Source organism: Etheostoma cragini, chromosome 15 (assembly GCF_013103735.1).
Source record: "Etheostoma cragini isolate CJK2018 chromosome 15, CSU_Ecrag_1.0, whole genome shotgun sequence".
NCBI classification, from domain to species: domain Eukaryota; kingdom Metazoa; phylum Chordata; class Actinopteri; order Perciformes; family Percidae; genus Etheostoma; species Etheostoma cragini.
Window position 1 is genome coordinate 3,576,898 of NC_048421.1, and position 19,938 is coordinate 3,596,835.

The window sequence follows — 19,938 nt, forward strand, 5'->3', positions numbered from 1 at the left end:
ATGTTAACATACCTCATGAAGTGACATTTCCATACAGTAGGACCTTTAAACAAAGAGAGGTGAGACTGTAAAGCAGGAGGACCGTAAGTTTGCAATGTGTTTAGCGATAGTTGCCGTAATTCTAAGAAAATAAAGTATGTTCAGTCGGGTGGAGAGGACAGCAAGGTAATGTTATTTTTAGCGGTTCCTGCTGTAGCTAATTCTGAGCAGAGGAAGTTTGTCTGTCTCTAAGGTGGAGAGGACAGTGAGGTTGTTGCATTTTTAGCGGTTCCTGCTGTAGCTATTTCTAAGCAAGAAAGTGTGTCTGTCAGTTGGAACGCTCTGCGTTAGCACTGGCTTGTATGACTTTCAACATAGCTAGCATCTAACGTTAGCTACTCTGCTAATGTCCGGCTATGTGAGACAAGCGCCTAGCAACGTTGCTGTGGACGCCGTGGTCTCAGCCTGGCAACCTCCATGAACTTTGAGTCCTGGGAGGAGGGGGCGGGGGAGACAACTCTCTCCAGTAGCCTACTTTGAATTTGTACTGCAGGAACTACTTTAAACACTATCTGTCAGTATTACATGTTGCACCTTTAAGAAAGTTACCAAGAAATAAACAACAAATGTTTACTTTTACACATTTTGTGTGGATTAAACAACAAATAGTTGACAAACAACAAATAGCATGAGCGCTGTTTTTTTTTTTTTTTTTTTTGTAGCCAAAGCTAGTTTCTAAACTATGCTAAGATAAGCTAAGTGGCTGCTGGCTGTAGTCTTAAATTCCCTCCAGAAAGCAAATACGCTTTATTTTACCCAGAAAGTCAAAGTATTCCTTTAGGATATTAACAAATAGAACAATATATCAATCTGATTTTGATACCATGATTGATGTAAAGACTTTCTTCTCTTTCACAGGTGAAATACAGTCAAAGGAAGTCGCAAGTGAAAAAGTAAGTCAACTTTATTTATGAAGTATCTTTCAAAACCATGGTTACAAGGTGTTGTGCAGTGCAACATTCAGTTAAATACACAGTTAAAATGAATGTAACAATGTAAAAAGCAAACAAAAACGTAATGATAATAATAAAAAATCCAAAAATCAATGGTTATACACTCAAACAATAGAAACCATCAGGAGGCAGGCAGTTGTGAAGTTAAATAACTGAACTCCAGCCTGAGCATGCAACAGAGTGTGAGCTCATGTATTTTTATGTAACAGTAGGCCTAGTAAAGGCAGAAAAGATCAGAATCTGCAATGGAAATGAAACCTTGCTACACTCTGGTGGAGATGTTCACCCCTCCAGCCGTGTTTGATCCAAAAATGGAACTAAACGGCTAAACGCTGAAGGAAATCGTTTAATCTGTTTCACATCCTGAATGCTAAGCAACATCTCTTTAGAGAGGAGAGCTGGAAATAAGTTGGAGTACAACACAGATAAAGATCTTAGTGACGATAATGACCGCTGATATGTTGCAGCCAACATTTATTATCATTAGAGGACGGATTCTTAAAAATATGCTGACACACACACACACACACACACACACTCTCTCTCTCTCTCTCTGACACTGTGACACACACATATCTAGTTTCATACCTGAACGTGTGGCCTGCCCGTCCAGCCCTGAGGTGGGGACAGCTCACAAAGGTAAAGTGACTACAGTGGAAAAAGGCCCAGAGCCAATTTCCTATTATCTTTCATTGAGGCTGGTGTGGATCAGTTTACAGTAAAACTCTGCAACTACACACACATATACACACACACACATATATACACACACACACACACATACACACACAAACATACATATACACACACAAACACACACACAAACACACACACACACTGTCCACACTCTCTGCACCTGGAACACTTGCATCACTTACGGGCATTGGGTGTCATGGCAACTGTTTCTACAGCGACCACCAAAAAGCTGAATGATGATGATGATTTTTTAAATAATCCTACAAAAATCCTAAAATAATCCAACGATATTCTCATAGTGATAGCTAGCATCGGGGGTGTTACAGTAAGAAGAGTGAAATCTTTTTGTAGTGATCATGGGCTTTCTACCGGGCCACAGAGGATTGTTTTCATTATCATTTAAACTTCCAATAATTTCCTCAATTATTTGATAATCGTTTGGTGTATAAAATGTCAGAAAACAGTATAATGTTCTTATGTTTCAAAAGCCAGAGTTGACGATTGAAATTTCCCTTGCAAGAAAGTCCAAAACTCCCAGGTCACTTTGTCTTGTATTGAGCTCTTATTATAAAGAATATCAAGAAAAACTGAAACAGAAATGGGCACCTGTGGACGCATTTTTAAAGTCCCTACATGTACTGCCTTTAATTTATGTATGTGATTTATGTTGAGAAAAAAAGAAAACCAGAAATAATAATAAATAAAAGATGCAATCAATATTTTTTTGTCATTTTTGGTTATGAAAAATTACTTACAAATGATTAATTGATTATCAAAACTTTTGCAGATTATTTTTCTGACCATTTTTGGGGTTTTATTTAAATCATCATAATTCATCACTAAGGATGTTGTAATATTCCTAAATAAAGGCTGTATTTTCTCTGTGGTAGGACAGTCGTTCATGGACCGCGCTGGTGTTTGCATCTCTTAAAGAGATACTCCAGGATTCAGTCTGTCACATCGTTAACCACGTGTTTACACTGCGCATGTCCAAGAGAAAATACATTAGCCTTGTCAAGCAATTGATAATGCAATTTTAGGTGTATGGGACTGTCGTTTTTTAAAAACGTAGTTGGACTTGTAGTGGCGGGTCATTTTATGACAACGTCACATCTGCCGCAACTCTGAAGTCATTCCCCAAATTAAATGGGAATGACATCACACTAAAGTTGACCACGTTCCCGTAACAAGTTGGAAAACCATTATATTTAACACGGTTAGCAATACCAGTTAACACATAACAATGCATTATGCAGTATTATGTAGAAACATGTCTCGTCCACAGATAGAAGATGGACAGGACTAAGTGCATGGCTGATTTAATGAGACACAAATAATACCAAAGGGCTGATAATAAATGTTGATGCCCAGAGCAACCATGTTGGATTGTGATGTTTGGGTTGATGAAGTTCTCCCGAATTTCCAGTGGAAATTTCCAACTGGGAACTCAGATTTTCCCACTTCCCAGTTGAGCTGGAACGCACCATAAATCTCTAGAATGGGCCAATCCCAACAAACCATAAATCCTACATTTCCTATAATGCAACTGGACAGTGTCTTTCATGAGATCCTCTGTGACCACGTCTTTCAAACTCCACACCTCCAGTTTGTAACACAATTTCTGTTATTATCATTTTCAGAATCAAGTCCAAACCAAAATACTGTAACCCTGGTGACATCACTATGAGATCATCAGGGTTATAGCTTTGTCAGACTTAAGATGAGCTCAGAACACTTTATACAATGGTTTTTTTACAGGCTGAGTCCTCTTCATGATGAGTAAACTAAACTTATAACATGGTAAAATGCTGGACTGCCCCTTTAAGTTGATGCTTTAATAGGCCTACTTAGTTTTGTTCACTGTGGTGTTTTAATCTCCTTTAATGTGAACAGGGGATGTGGTGAGTTTGCACAGAGATCCTGAAGGCTGTTTTAGCTCTGGGCATTTTGTGGTGATCTCATTTAGGTGCTTTACGGTGTTTTTTAAATTAAAGACTGGCTTTACGGTATCACTTTCAAAATGTATTACGGGACGAAAACAGCGCTTTTCCCGTAAAGAGGAGGTGTTGACAGCAATTCCGAAACAGAAACACGGCAGTCACATGACTTGCTATCTGCCCGGATACAACTGTAGCGGAGTTGGGAGCTGAGGATGGAGCGGTAAAAAAAACCAACACGGCAGGACGGATCACAGCGCTCACTCCCACCACCTACATATGACTCACGCATGACTCACCAAACGTGACGGTAAAAAGATCACCGCCATAGTTTTTTTTCTCTGGAATAACACAGAGAGAGAAAACAGCCTTATACCGGGAATCCATGCGTTTTTGATGTACTTTCCTCATTTGTCCGAAACCTTTCACCCCTGGGGGGGGGGGGGGGGGGGGGGGGGGGGGGGGGGGGCACTTTTGGGAAACTAAAACCATTCAAATTCTGCAGAAAGATTCTGGATTAAACATGCATGATCACTAGACCATTTGTTTTTAGACAACATACCTCATTAACATTTGGCATCAGTTAGATCCAGTCAGGACCAGTGGTGGGAAGTTTTGAGGCATTCCTATTTATGTTACTTTACAGTATACTTCTACTCCAATATTGTAAACTCCACTACACTTTGACAGCTGTTTTTATTTTTTTTTACATACAAAACATTTAAATGTAAAATGTGTTATAAATGCCGTCAACATTTCAAATTTGCTGCAATTGTGCAGAAAATGCTACTTAATAGTAGGGCTGGGCAATATGGCCCAAATATTCTATCCAGATCACTTCAGATCTCGATAAAGATATAAAGTATTTTCTCAATTTATTAAGAACTAACGTGCCAAATGAACATAACGTGCAAGGATCAGAAAGCAAAGCATAGTCCAAATGACAAATGTTGCTGTAACGCAGTTTGGCTGATGGCTTTATAACATCACGATGGAAACAATACAGGGAAAACATATTCAGAGACATTTCTGTAATCTTGACCATCGTCATATCGCCCAGCTTAATAGCAATAATAATCATTCAATGTCCAATGACATAAGATATACTAGTCTATATCCATGACGTTCCACTTCCGGGATTGCTCAGTTGCCGACGGAAATTGCGTTGGATTTCACTCATCAGGGCCGGATATCTGCTGCCTAAGGCTTCCTTTGTGTTGGAATTTTAAGCTCCCGTGGATTTCTGGGGACTATGGTTAACTGCTCCTCAGATCTCTGCAGGGTAAATCCAATCTGAGCTTTCTGGTGCACGACTAAAAGAACTTCTGAACGGACACGTTCCACCAAAACAAGTTCCTTCCCGAGGCTATTTAGCAGCGGCACCGTTGCTCCGTCCGGCACTTAGCGCCACCCAAGACGATTGTGATTGGTTTAAAGAAATGCCAATAAACCAGAGCACATGTTTCTCCTATCCCAGAATGCTGTGTGGCCTAGCCAGACCCTCCTCCGCAGTGCTGTGTAGGAAAGTCTGGTAATGCAAGACTACATAAGATAAAATATATTAATAATACAACTCTCACAGGGGCCATTTTCTGCAAAACAAGCACTTCTAACGCTTCCTCCAGCACAATATTGAATGTTGGACTTTCATTTCTAATGAAGTAATTCTACGTGTGCATTTCTACTTCACTTAAGTAAATTAGGGATACATTTTTTATGTCATATACTCATTATGTTTAGTATGTACAGCAGTAAGGAATACTTCTAAGTTTGATTTGTTTTCAAAATTTAGTTGGCTGAAAGTTGAAGACTCAGATAAAACCCAAACTAGTGGAACGAAGATAGTAATACAAATATCTAAAACCGAAACCAATATCCAACCTCATGACTGTAAAGATATAAATAACAATGCAAGGTTACCATACATTTATGTTTATTAGCATTCATCAATATTAAAATAGAAATCTTGGTACTGAAACTTCCTCAGACTGCAGAGAGTATACAAGTATTTTACACTAATTTATTTTGCATACATATTCACAATGTAAACACATATTATGTGGTTTCTTCCTACAACAACCACCTTGAAGAATCAACAAATGTAAAATACTTGGCTCTTGTTTCACATACTTAGTGATTAACCAGCAGTAATCATATTAATAAACACATTAATTACACTATTAATCATTAAGAAACTGTGTGCCCATGTTTTCTTTAAAATACACATGCATTCAATTTGTGCCAGAATCACCTTCCTTAAACTGCTCTGAGTCAAGCTGTCAGGATTGGGAATAAACACACTAGACGGAGGATTTGTTTGACCAGCTGAGCAAATATCCCGTTGACAGTTGATCATCTTCAGATCTCTGCAGTAACTAGCATCTCATCTAACTCTTGCTGAGAAAGCAAATAAGTGTATTTCCTAAAATGTTGATACTCAAAGCTTACCTGACCCCAAAACAAGCCCTAACTTTCCTCCCAGGGGCCAGAAAAGACACACATTGAACACCTGAGGAGACCTGAGAAAATAGAGCTGGATGAAAAACTAAATGTCTTCATGTCTACATTCTCATTTTCTATAACAAAGGGTGTCATTGTTTTGCACAACTAGGACTGGGAAATACAATTTCTGATTTTTAGCCTTAGTCATGACATGCCTTTGGTCTGGTACTCAAAGCAGTTTTTGCCCTTTTGGAATTCTTACTTACCAGGGGAAGAGGTCCGTCCCCTGGGAGGAGGTACGAACAATCTGAGTTTCTGCATATTTGAAAAATAAAATCTGACTCCACACTTTGAAGTCAGAGACTTCAGGAACTCCACATTACGTGTCTCTAAGCAGCGGTCACCGCTGGGGACAGGTGACTCGGGTGTGTCCCGGGTTGTGGCAGATGCCACAGGTACGAGGCTTCTTAGCAGCTGCAGGTTTGTTAGCGGTGGCACCTCCAGTGATCTTCCTCCCCTTCGTCCCTCCGTCTCCACCGCCATTAAATCCCCCACCGAACCCAACTGACAATGGGGACAGAGGTCAAACACATGAGGAGGTTAGATGTCATTGTAGAAAAAGTAGAGTTGTTCCAGTGCCATTATCAGAAATGCCTCTAGTACTCCCTAAAATGCTGGTATTGGTGGACTCGCCAGACCTTCATCCGCAGCGCTGTGGAGGCTGGTCTCACAAAGCAAGACTGGCTCCCCAGTGGATTTCTTTAGCAGGGTTGGTCTTCATGCCTTTTAAGTACTATTTTATTCATTATCTTTTCAAATGTTTTAGACACATATATGGTAATTTTAATGGATTTCAGTGGACTGAAAAATGTAGAGTTTTCTAATTCCCCTGGAATCGGTATCGGGAAGGAATAAATGGCATTGAAACATCTCTAATGATGCATGCACTGTGCGTGTGCATTGGGTCAGCCTGCTAAGGTTCAGTGGGAGTGTTTGTGAGTCGTGACAGCTTGTCTTTATCATTAAGTAAAGATGTAGGTAGGTTCATCTCACTCTCTCTCTCTATATCTCTCTCTCATCTGTTCTGCTTCACTCGTATTGATAGGTTTTAAATAAATGTGGAGTGTTTTACAAAGCCCGCAGGAATCATCGGCTGTCTCCAGGCTCATGGTGTAAATTATTTGACAGCCACATTAATGCAGTCAGACATGTAACTGGGAAATCAAATGAAACGCACGGCTAAAGTGTCTGTAATGCACGTATATTTAAATGTATTAATGTGTGTTCTTCCCTTTAATATGAAAAGTACCACAGACAGAAATCCGAAAAAACCTTTGAAGATGAATTCCCCTTTAAGTAGCAGATAGGAACAGAGCCGAAACTCTAATGTTCCCTTTGCTTAAAAAGGCAACTAAACTCCTTTTACGCAACAAAGTGGTTTCAGTGATCTATTTTTAATACAGTCGAAATTAGTTGCCTATTTTTTTTAACTCAATGTAGCTACTAACTTTTTAAAGAAATTCAGGAAAGACATCTTTCTGTTGGGAAAATTTTGATTTTGACCTAGTGATGGCGCTAGATGAGAGTTAAGTGATAACTTCAGTTGTTTCAACTCATCCTGAGGGGTGAATGAATGTCTCTACCAAACCTCATGGCAATCCAGCTGAGAGATGTTTCAGTCTGGACCACCGTGAGGGACTGACACTGCTATTCATAGGGCTCCTGCACACTGTGTCAGCAGGGTGGCATGTCTGTTTTTATTTCGGCTCCCATGTTAACGGGTGAGAGCTTGCACACTGGCTGCATCACACGCTTGTCTCCTTTTTCCCGTGACACGCAAGCGTGTTGGAAGCGTTTCCGGGCAAAATAGAATACAAAAAGATGTTTTTATCTAATTTTGACACAAATACATTTAATAAATAACTTTTTGATGTTTGAAAGACTCTAGGTTTTGACATAAATGCAATCTGTAGCCCATTTTGCCGTCTACTGTTTATTGCAGACGTTGTCTTTGCTATTATAAAATCAGAATATGGTTGAAGAACGCTACTATTTCATATTATCAACGGGAATATATGTTTCAGACACGTTTTATCAATGGGAAACATATATGTGTCAGACACGTTTTGAAAGGCGCCACGCAGCCGCCACGCAACTGGCGCCACGCTGGCATGGTGCAGGAGGTTTCAGGCTTCACTGCAGAGCAAAAAATGATTTGGCCTCAGGGTGATAGCAGGTAGAAAGTTTGAAAAGCAGTGTTGAATGATGATTTGTGTGTGTGTTAGTGTGTGTGTGTGTGTATGTGTGTGTGAGCCTTGCCTGGTGGCGGCTGGTTCTCATCAGCCCATTGAAAGAAGCCACACTGCTGCTCTCTTGGTTTCCCGCAGGTGTGGAACACCCGGCCCTTGTTTGGCCCGTCCTTCTGCACCGTTCGTGTCACCGCTGTCTCATTACAGTTACACATTGTCTGTCCTCCTGCACCCCCTTCCTGCCCTCTGCCTGCTCCAGGGGTAGTCCTGAACCCTAGAGGGGGCCTTGGCGGCACTTGCAGAGGAGGCCCTCGACCCTGTGGCTCCCCCTGCTCACTTGGCTGATCCGCCCACAGGAAGAAGTTGCAGCCCCCTGCGTTACACTTGTAGAACTGACGGCCTTGGTTGGGACCGTCCTTGCGCACGGTCAGGAGGAGTGCATCCTGACCACAGTTACACACAATGGCATCATTGTCTCCACCGAGAGCGCTGCCGCCTGCCGGAGGTTGTGGCTGCGGGGTCCAGGAGGGGGCAGGAGGAAGGGAAGTTCGAGAATTTGAAGTCAGGGCTCTGGGTGGCTCTGATCTGGGGGGCCTTGGAGCTGGTGGACGAGGGTCCTCTCCTCTTCCTCCCCGTAGTCCACCCCCCCCACCTCCCGCTCCACCTCCCCCTCCGCCTGGTCGGAGGTACCTCAGGTCCAGCACTTCTCTGAGGATCTCGTCACATCCACCGATGCAGCCAACAAATTCTAAAGGCATCATGGGAGGGAGGCTGCCCCTGCGGAACTTGAACTTCAACCTGAAGAATAATGTCAGACAAGAGTTTTGAAGTGAATGCATGTGACCATTTTCACGACTAATCACTACTTATACATTACACGCGAGCATGTGGGCAGAGGTGAGCGGTGAGGATTTACGCTCCTAGCTCACGGAGCTGTACTTTCCTCACGCTCCCCCGCCTAAAGCCGCTCCAGGCAGCTCTGTTCAATATCGCTCCGCGCTCAACTAAACATTTCCCCCCCGTTCTACTCAAATCTTTCAGCTCTCGCTCCAAAAAAAAAAGAAAAAAAGCGGTGTTGCATTTATCGGATGAAAGGGCGCCCACCCTCCCTGTTTTTAAAAACACAAGTTGCTGTGGCGACCGACCAGTGAGGCTGCGCCAGTAAGAAATAGTTTATCACACATCTGCCGTTAACAGCCTCTGAAGTTATCCAACACGCTGAAACTGCTGGGAGATATCTGATTAAAAAAACAGTGATATTCTTTCAGAGTAAGTGCTGTATTTCAACTTTGAGCTCTGTACCAGATTGGTTGCTATGGAAACAGATGCTGGTGTTGAGCACTTTGGCTTGATGCTAGTGAGCGTGCCCTATATTTGGACTGAGCCGAGGCACGTGCTTAGGGGGGTTAACGCCCACTTGTGTAAACAAGTTCATTGCGCTGCTGAAGCCACTGAGAGCTTCATCTGTGTTTGTTGTTGTCTTTGCACAGAAAGGAGCGCCTACGTACACTTCTCGTTAGTCCAAGAAATGGAAGCTGTGTGTTCAGATATAAAGTGACCAATGAAAAGTTTTCAGTGTTTAATGTGTGTGGGTCTGAATTGTGCTGAGAGGACATCTGAATCTGCTCCTCTAATGTTTCACAAAATAGGGGAGCACAAAATAATATGCAAAGCAGGTAGGGTGATTCAGATTCAGATAATTTTATTAGTCCCCAAGGGCAACTCAGTTTTACAGCCAATTTCACATGACCTTATACTTACACACACACGCACGCACGCACACAAACAAACACACACACACACACACACACACACACACACACACACACACACACACACACACACACACACACACACACACTAGGTGTACTACTACATTAGAGTTGGGCAATATATCAATCTTAAATCAATATCTTGATATGAGACTAGATATCGTCTTTAATTTTGGATACCGTCATATCGTAATTTGACATAAGTGTTGTCTGTTCCTGGTTTTAAAGGCTGCATTCCAATATAGTTTTGGTATTGACAGAGATATTGGTATACAAATATCGTGATATTTGATTTTCTCCATAACTTCCAGCCGAACACACATTTGAGGTCGGGAAGTTCGGTGTGGACTTGATCCATTGTGGAGCAACTATGCTCAAACGAGAGCTGTTCCGACCAATCAAATTGTCAGGGTGGGCTTTATACGATGATGGACAGATCATCAACAGTCATATAATCAACCATGTCACTAAAGAGCGCTTGGGTTGAATTTGGTCACCGCAAAGGTGGCTGCTGCTGGAGAATTGAGATGTAGATTCCGCCATGGCGTCTCTTATAGAAGATATCGACAGCACATTCATTTTAAAATCCTCAACTGGCTTGTCTCTGCTCGACTCAAAACCAGCTGATGGTGTCGTTGCGACTCAGCTTTTCAAGACGCAGAGGCTGGTTTTAAAAGAGATTTTACCCGTTTCAACGGCCAATAGAGAAGTCCAGTGGTAAAGTCAGCTATAAAGACGGAGCAGTATCAGACTCATATTCTGACTCAAATCTGAGTATAACCACCCCAGATGAAATGTAAATTATTAGCTAAAATTAGTCTAAACTTATCATGATCACAAACCACTGAAATTCTTTCCTTTATTTTATGTTAGTTGAACCGCTCTGTGAAATGAAACCCCTTAGTATAAAATGAATACTTACATGTGAACAGGGTGAGGCAGACAGGTGGGACAAATGCTGTCATCTCTGCTCACCTCCAGCACCGTGTCGGGGAACCACACCGCTGACTTACAGGCCGGGAAGCCTGTGCAGGACAGGAACTTACTGCAGGGGGACAGAAAGAAAAACACACTTTCTAAAGTCTACTATAGCATATTATTGTTAGATTCCTTTCCTACCTTTCAGGCAAACGTTTTTTTATGAATTGACAATTGATTTGTGAAATGTTTTCTTGTGATGATATAGTTCTAAGCTCGTCTCACCTGTTTCCCTCCCTCTTCTTCCTCAGCACCATGTCCTGTCCGCAGTGAGGGCACTTCCTGACCGGCAGCGGGAACTCCATGTCCTGCTGCTCTGCTTCAGCCACTTCCTGAGCTGCACCCAGATATGGCGACAGGGCTTCATCCAACCTAAGGCAACAACAGAAAATGACTTCTAACTTGGGTCACAACAACTGACAACCAACAGCCTGCAATGACTACAGGACAGGTGTAATAAATCTATCAATGTAAAAAACAAACAGATGTTGCATCAGAAATACACAAGGTAAATTGTAACTAACTTCTTCGCCTTCCTGACAGACTCAATGAAGACAGACTTGTATTTCTGGATGTGGTGCTGCAGCACACTCTGTTTGTCCTTCCTGCCCTCTGATACCAACTTGAGGTCCGCCTCCAATTCAGCACGCAGGTTTGGTTTGGACATCTCGTAGCCCATGGAGTTGTAACCTAAACAAACACACATTTGATAAGTAACATATTTTAATGAAAGGGGCTATGACAACATATTTGTGTATAAAATCTACTGTAGATTGTGGTATGTGAGTGAGTGTCAAGTCCAGACCAAACTCCCCGACCTTAAATATTGTGGGCGGGGCTAAGTTCAGCTGGCATCCAGGCAAGTTTACATTAACGTTTTCCATAAAGATTCACCATCATGAATGTGAATATAATATATATTACTATATACTTATATTACTATTACTTATATTACTATTGGTGCTTTCACAAAATAGTTACACAATTGAGTTTTGGGATAAATAATCATCAGTAATGTGGATATAATGAGTAAGTGGGTAAAGGCCAATCAGGTCAATAGAACAGCTAAAACAGTCTGGTAAATTCAGAAAATGACATCAATTTACTGTAATCCAGCCTTTAAAACACGGTTTGACGCATGCGCAATGAAGCCTCATGCCCGCATGTGACCTCAGACAGTGTGTTTCCCTTTTGCGTGAAAGAAGGGGTTTGGACAAGTTACCAACAAAACGTAGAGCAAAAGACGGTGCAAAACATTTCAGACCGTCCTGCCAACCTGTAAACAATTTAACATCAATGTAAATGTACTGTAAAATTTTTTTCACTCTAAAGCCGCTAAAACGGCTGCTGTGTCAATCCTGTCGGCTCATCAGAATCATTTCTAATGACAAATAAATAATTCTGATAAATGAATATTTAAAAACTAAAAACAGAAGGTCCACCATGTTATAAGTTGCATAGTTTGTCCACCAGAGGGCGCTCCTCAATGTCCCTGTTGGCAACACTGATTATTGTTTTGTTAATGTGTTTTTGTTCAAAGGACTTTAAGTTTTATATCTTAAGTTTCTGTTTTTATACATTTTATCTATCAGACCTTTACTATATTTTGATGTTTCTCTGTTCAACAAATTATTATCATAATATTTTAGAGAGAGCTCAAATAACTACAAATACCTACCTAAGGTTAGGGAAATCTATTTATGTTTTGTCTTGCGGAAAAATCAAAATACTGTATATCGGCCGATTTTATTGGCGTATCGGATTTTAAAATAACCAAATTTCGATATCGGCCTTAAAAATCCTTTATCAGTCGGGCTCTAATACTGTATACCTAAATTGTGGATAATTAAGCTATGTATCATATGCTGAAATATATTTCTGGGGTGTCAAAGATTAAAAGAAAAAATAACAACAAGAACCATACAGAACCCAAAACCGTGATACAAACCTAACAGTGGGATTTGTGAACTGTGCCACACCTAGTGTGTGTGTGTGTGTGTGTGTGTGTGTGTGATTGTGTGTGTGTGTGTGTTTGTGTGTGTGTGTGTGTGAGAGAGTGTACACACCCTCAACCAGTCCCATGCCAAGCTCTCCAGGTAGAAACCTCTGGTCAGCTGTTAAGCCCACATACATGCGACTCTTTATAGTCTCGATGTGATCTGCGTGGGTTGCATCTGTGCCTGTAATACACACAGTTCATACAGTACAGGTTGTGACAGACACAAAACAGTTAATCCTGAACAAACAACTATTCAATGTTGGCTCAACAAAAGGGTCACTAAGTTGTTGCCAGTTTCGCTTTAAGTAATGTTTATCTGGTTTAACTAAAAAGGGTAGCCTTGCATCACAATACCAATTGGCAAATGTGTATAAGTCTAGAACCTAAAATTAAGAACTTTTTGTGGGAAGCATCAATATTTTATGAGAAACAACATACATTAAAAACTGTGTGTGTGTGTGTGTGTGTGTGTGTGTGTGTGTGTGTGTTGTACCAATGCCGTGCTTCTCCATCAGGGATATGAGGTCGGCTTCAGTGAGCAGCTGCGGAGGACTCGTCTGTCCATCCACCATCTCGATGGCAGAAGGCTGGAACTGGGAGCCTTGCTCATACACTGGAATCACCTAGCACACATACGACGCAGGTTTACTGGACATATCACACACAAGCAGCACGGACCACACAACATACTTCATACATGCCAAGTATGTAAGCTATACAGTGGTAATGTAGCATAGGCTGAATTGTCTCTTAAAGTAGTGTAGAAATTAGTCTGTTACCAATCTCTCTCTCTTTCTCTCTCACACACACACACACACACACACAGACACACACACACACACACACACACACACACACACACACACAACATACCTTGGCACTCCACCTGTCATAAGGGTAAACGTCCAAGTAGTTCTTTGCAATGATCATGAGTCCCGAGGAGGAGAAGTTCTCGTGGGCGATGTCTATGTCCACCACAGTCTCCTGCCCCAAAGCATCTTGGGATACACATGCCAGGAAGTGCCGGACAATGAACTCATACACACGTCCCTCATTGCCCTGGACACAGAAGAAACAGATTGTTCTGTGAAACTGGATATTGAGCCAATTGTTTGACAAGGAGTTAGGCAAAGAAAGACCTGCCACCAATTTTATTAAGATTTATTTATGCAAATGATGCAAAATGTTTATTGTCATTTTGGTAGCAGAAAATTTGACACAAATCCCCAGAGGGCAAAGATCAGAATATGAGGGAAAAAAGGTACATTTGCCCAAAGTGAGCTCCAGTTTTTGCAGACTTACCTGCAGTGTATTGGAGTACTTGGTGGGGTGTATCGGGGGATGGGCTTGGTCAGATTTCTTGCCCTGTCGTGGGTTGGGACCCCCCGGCTGCTCCATCACTCTCTGGGCAAACGTCCCCCAGATCGGGCTTTGTGTCTGCTGCTCCACCAGGGGGCCGAGAGACAGGTTTTCTGGAAAAATGTTTGTCTCTGTTCGGGGGTAGCTGATATACCTGAGCAGACAGAAAAAAGAACTGGAAATGTAATATTTCTGATAAACTTATCTATTAAATGCATGAAAGACATCACCCTGCCAGATGATGTCTTTCCATGTTCAAAAATAGGCACGACTTTGAGGAGGAACCTGATAAACTAAAACTGACTTTGCCGTATGCATGTACGTCACCTTGCATGTACTCACCCTTGGGTATACAGTTTTTCTGCAATTTTCATGGTCTCTTTGGCATTTATTCTTAGTTTCCGAGATGCAAGTTTCTCCAGCTCCTGTTTGGTCGGATAAAGGTAGAGGACTGTTCAGAGTGGGACAAAGCAGCGGGGGGGGTTTCCATACAAGCACACTACCAAATACTACTCTTTCTGTTGTACTGAACTACGTACACTTTCATACCATTAACAGTGTTTTGAGGTGCAGTGTTTGTATGTGTGCGGCTGTTTGACACTATATTCTTACCACAGTGTCCAAAGGCAGTGGTCTCCACTTGCTCTTGGGTTTGCTGGTTACTGAGGTGACTGTTGCTATGGGATTCTGGAAATTAGTCAAATAAAAAAATAAAAAAGATTCTGGTGTTTACCTTTCCACAAGTGGCTTTTTGCGCTTTATTCAGGCAGATTGAAAAAAAAATGTAAATGTTATTCTGTGCCCTCCAGTTGTGTGTATGTGTGTATGCGCGTATGTGCACACACGCGCACACACGCACACACATTTTTAGGTGGGCAACATCAGCGTATTTTTACACTTACATCCATCAGCCACAATGAGGGTGTTGCTTTGCTGGTGCTGTGTTTTACATTTTGCTTCTGTTATGCAGGAGCAAACTTGTTTTTTGGGTTGTTTATGTGTCAAACGGCAGGGTAGCGGCTAGTTTCTCAGAGGTTTAGGCAACATGTCAAATCATCTTATTAATTAATAGAATATGAGATTACCCCCTGAAGGAACGAGGGATTAGGAGGCAAATGAGACCAATACACATCTAAAAGCATCCCTAAGACCTTCAACGTTACATTCACAAAGATAAACTAGTAAAGTATGTAACATAACAAGATCAATAATATGACTTAAAAGACATACAAACAGGCACATACCTCCATGCAGATCTGGTAGAGGACCAAGCATGCTGTGTGGTTGAAGAGACGGTTTCTTTTCCAACTGAAGTCAACACTGTCCTCCCCCACCTCGTGCAGCACTGAGACAAAGACAGACACAACAGAGGGGGTGAAAAGGGTTGAGTATTAGTTTAAAACATGAATACTCTTGATCTGTGTGTTTGTGCGCGGATAAGTTAGTACCTTTGATCTTGTAGAAAGTCTCGGGTATGAAAGCCTGGATGGCTTTGAAGCGCTCGACAACAAAGCCCAGAGTGGGAAACTGACAACTGCCGTATGAGATCAGCTGATTGGCCAAAGACTCTGGAAAGATCTTCTGCAAGCGAAGCGTTTGGAATCGAGTGAAGGACGCACCTGCAGAAGATGAGCACAGGAGAGGGGATTCAAACATATTAATATGTGACTTTTTTCAGATATACAGAGCCCCTAGTGTTGTATCATTGTTGAAGTGGCCAAATTACGATTATTCTGCATCAACCATTATCTGTTGAGCCATCCATTAATGCAAACATCTTTTTCACCTGCGTTAGTGTGTCATGGTGTATTTTTCAGTGCTGCTGCCATACCTATTCGCAGGTCCAGCTCCTGACGGACATCGACAGCATCGCTGATGTTGGCATCTGGCTCTATAAGAGTCTCACAAGCTCTCCGAATGGAGTTGGGGGTGATCTCAGAAAACTTTGCCCGAAAGACTTGTAAATTTTGCTTCACTAGAAAGCAAACATAAAAAAAGTATACACATACACACACACACACACACACACACACACACACACACAAACACATTATCAAGAGTGATTTGTAGGAAAACATTAAAAAAAACATGAGAACGGGGTCATTTTTACTGATCCTTTTTTTAATGGATTTACAAGTAAGAAGTAACGTGTTTGGAGGAGCTATCCTGGATGTGGAACGTCAAGGATACAGACTAATTATATACCTCACAATCATGAGAGTTGTATCAATCCTTTATCTTACTCTCTGGGATAAGCTTATTTCCCCAAATGTCAAACTATTCCCACAAAAAGGGGTTCAGAAGATGCATGCTCACTTGCGCCCACACAACAACAACAACAACAACAACAACACACACACATTACTATCGTACCTGCTTTGCAGACTTCTATGACTTCAAAGCCAATGTTTTCTCCCTCTCGGTCACAATCAGTCCAGATGACTAAGACCTGGCACTGTCTCACCTCTTTCTCTAGTGTTCGCTAGAGAGAGAGAGAGAGAGAGATGGAGAAAAAAGGCAGAAAAAAAAGTTAGATGAGGAGGGAATATTTCACATGTATTTCTATTGTCCATTTCCTTATTATTTCAATCTGAATGAAAGCTGTGGCCTCCTATTGCCGAGAGAGAAAAAAAGAAAAAACGTGCATCATCGGCTACTAAAAATAACAAAATTGTACAGCTTATCCTGGGTTTATAAATATTAAGTAACTATGCATCTGCTGAAGTGTATAGAGCAAAAGGCAAATTGGTATTGTGAGTACATCCTGGTCCAAAAAATGAAATTATGAAGTTACCAATCAAGTATCTAGATACCATTAGAGCCCGACCGATATCAATACAACTATTCCAGTATAACCGGCCAATATGTATTTAAAAAATGCGTTAAAAACATAAACAGATTTCCCTAACATTAGTTATGTTTAGTTATTTATGAGCTCTCACTAAAAAAATATGATAATAATGTTTTATTGTCACAACAGAACAGAGAAACATCAAAATATATTCAAGTTCTGATAAATAAAATGTTAAAAAATACAAACTTAAGATATGAAACTTAAAGTCCTTTGAACAAAAACAAGTTAACAAAAAAAATAAAAAAATCGGTGCTGCCAACAGGGACGTTGAAGAGCGCCCTCAAACTCAAACTATGACACCACAACACGCATTACATGGTTAACCGTCCGTTTTATCTAATTTTTTAAATATTCATTTATCAGTGTCATTTTTTTGTTTTTATTATCATTATAAATGATTCTGAATTTAATTTAATTTTTTATTGGCCATTATAAATTCCGATACCGATGTCAACAATTTCAAATATCGGCCAATAATATCAGCCCGCCGATAGATCGGTTGGGCTCTACTTACCGTTTCTAATCAAACATCACAATAACACACATAATGTGGCTACAGAAAGAGATGGTAGGTCATAGGTTAATATGAAAACAAAGTAAAGATTTGTGTTTGTATACTTTAGTGACTCTTGAAAGGAGCGTACACAACCATACCTTGATTTGTTTCATGTTTTCCGGACAGTACTTCTCTACCTCGACATCAAATAAAAGCACAGGATTGCAACTTTGCCTTTAGAGAGAAAAGGTACAAATGGAATTGATCGGTTGTTATGATACTGTGTGATGCTGAATATACCAACAGAAAGTTTCAACTTACCATTTCCGGTACTGTGTTTTAAACTCCATACCCAGTAAATGGCCTGATACTGACGTCATTGTCACTGTCACATTCTGGAAATAAACCCCCCCAAAAAAAGGTTTATCTCCAGAAAAACGTCAAACACAAAAGAACAGGTATGCAGGTGCATTGTGTGCACATTTCATTATTTCACTGTATTTACTTACCTGACCAAAGAGATGATATTCATACTCATAGATTTTATTAAACTTTGACATCCCCTCCCTCTAAAGTGGAAACAAAAAGACAATCGGTACTGGAGCAACCAGAAGAGAAACAGAAAATATTAGCAGCAGAGGTTGCCATTTATCTCGTAATATGTTCCGGAGATACAGGTGCACTCACAGGTTATGTAAGAGGTCCAATATGAAAAGCAACTATTATATTTGTATTTCGATGTGAAGAATATTTACCTTTATTTGTCATACTTATTATTCACTGGATTAGCAAAAACAGATGTGGTTTATAAACAGTGTCTTACTTTATTTTCCAAAAACGTTGTTACATCATAATATGTGTCAATAATTACATAAACAGTCAATTTGCACATAAGACAATATAAATGTACATACTTATTTAACCACACTGGTTTATTTTCAACATGTTTTATTTGTCTATAAATGTTGTTTTTATCCTATATTATTGGATATTTTATTCTTTTACACATTATTTCTGTATTACTTAAATTTGATCGGCCTAAGTCCTGAAAGGTTATAATGGTTCAACCATGTAAAGCACTTTGTTTCCTTGGATCAGGCTCCAAAATCCTGGTTTGCAGCTGTCACCGTGGTCCTGCTACGCTCTGCGGTGCCTTGTACTGGCATGCAGTGCCCTGCTATATGCCATGAACTACTACAAACTACTATAGTCACTGTTCAGTTAACTTGTATTGTGACAGTTGTTGCCGCTCTTCATTTCAACCCCAACCCGCCCCATCAGACACCTTCTACCAAGAGCCTGGGTCTGTCCGAGGTTTCTTCCTAAGAGATGTTCCTCGCCACAGTCGCTCGCTCTGGAGGGAACTACAACTGTTGGGTCCCTGTATGTTATTGAGTGGTTTAGACCTACTCTATCTGTCAAGTGTCTCGGGATAACGCTTGCTGTGAATTTATACTATGAATAAAATTGAATTGAATTAACTTACTTATATAAAGTTCATTAGTAACGTTGTAATATGGCGTGAATCGGTTTTTGATGCCGAGTCATTCTCTGTCCATCGACTAACGTTAACAGCACCATGCTGATTATTAACATGACTGCTGTAGGGTTCTGAACGTTAACGTTACTGGTGTGAGAAGACGTGACTGACCCTCCGGAAACTGCCGTTGGACATTATCTCTGAGATGCCTTTGGCTGCATCGTTCTTCTCGGCTACACAGAGGACCCGCTTGATCTGAGCCCGGCCCCGGATCATGTCTGCTTGCCGCTGCGCTGTGTCCGGACACCGGTCACTCTGCGCCGCACAGAAACCCCTCCGTGGGACCCCTAGCCGCTGTAACGTCGGACCCGACCGAAGCAGAGATCTGCCGAGGAGGTGAACTAGCATGCCTGGCAGCCGTCAAACAGGGCAGCGAGGCAGCCTCACTGCTGCAGGCTCTCCGCTGTGTGGACACCAGTTGACCAGCTTCATTCCTAAGTAATTAAATGAGACAAAACAATCTAAATTTACTAATTTAAAACTTTATGAGGAGCAACATCGACCTCTTGACTGCTAATGTTAGCTAGCTCTGTTTACAAATTCCGCGCTCGCCTGTCAAATACTGCCGTAATCAAGATCGTAAACTGTCGTAAAATCCGTAAACAGCCAAACGTCTGAGACAGA

The 19,938-nt window shown here is 41.2% G+C and overlaps 1 protein-coding gene across 1 annotated transcript; it reads right to left on the reverse strand.

The window, feature by feature from the left end:
* Positions 1-5,541: 5,541 nt before the first annotated feature.
* top3a (DNA topoisomerase III alpha) lies at positions 5,542-19,894 on the reverse strand. Its single transcript, XM_034894281.1, has 19 exons — positions 19,426-19,894; positions 18,284-18,343; positions 18,096-18,169; positions 17,933-18,008; positions 16,798-16,906; positions 16,256-16,399; positions 15,873-16,043; positions 15,669-15,769; positions 15,037-15,111; positions 14,767-14,849; positions 14,368-14,578; positions 13,939-14,124; positions 13,559-13,688; positions 13,133-13,246; positions 11,591-11,756; positions 11,292-11,438; positions 11,011-11,133; positions 8,387-9,114; positions 5,542-6,631 (listed from the first exon to the last, which is right to left on the reverse strand). Exons 1-19 carry the CDS (start codon positions 19,660-19,662, stop codon positions 6,468-6,470), a joined length of 3,099 nt encoding a protein of 1,032 aa, XP_034750172.1. The 5' UTR covers positions 19,663-19,894; the 3' UTR covers positions 5,542-6,467.
* Between the last annotated feature and the right edge of the window lie 44 nt (positions 19,895-19,938).

Coding starts and splice junctions, on each gene's coding strand:
- top3a (XM_034894281.1), bottom strand. CDS start 19,662: ATGCTAGTTCACCTCCTCGGCAGATCTCTGCTTCGGTCGGGTCCGACG. Junction 16,044..16,255: donor GGAGCTGGACCTGCGAATAG/GTATGGCAGCAG, acceptor CATCTTCTGCAG/GTGCGTCCTTCACTCGATTC. Junction 11,134..11,291: donor AAGAAGAGGGAGGGAAACAG/GTGAGACGAGCT, acceptor GTCCCCCTGCAG/TAAGTTCCTGTCCTGCACAG.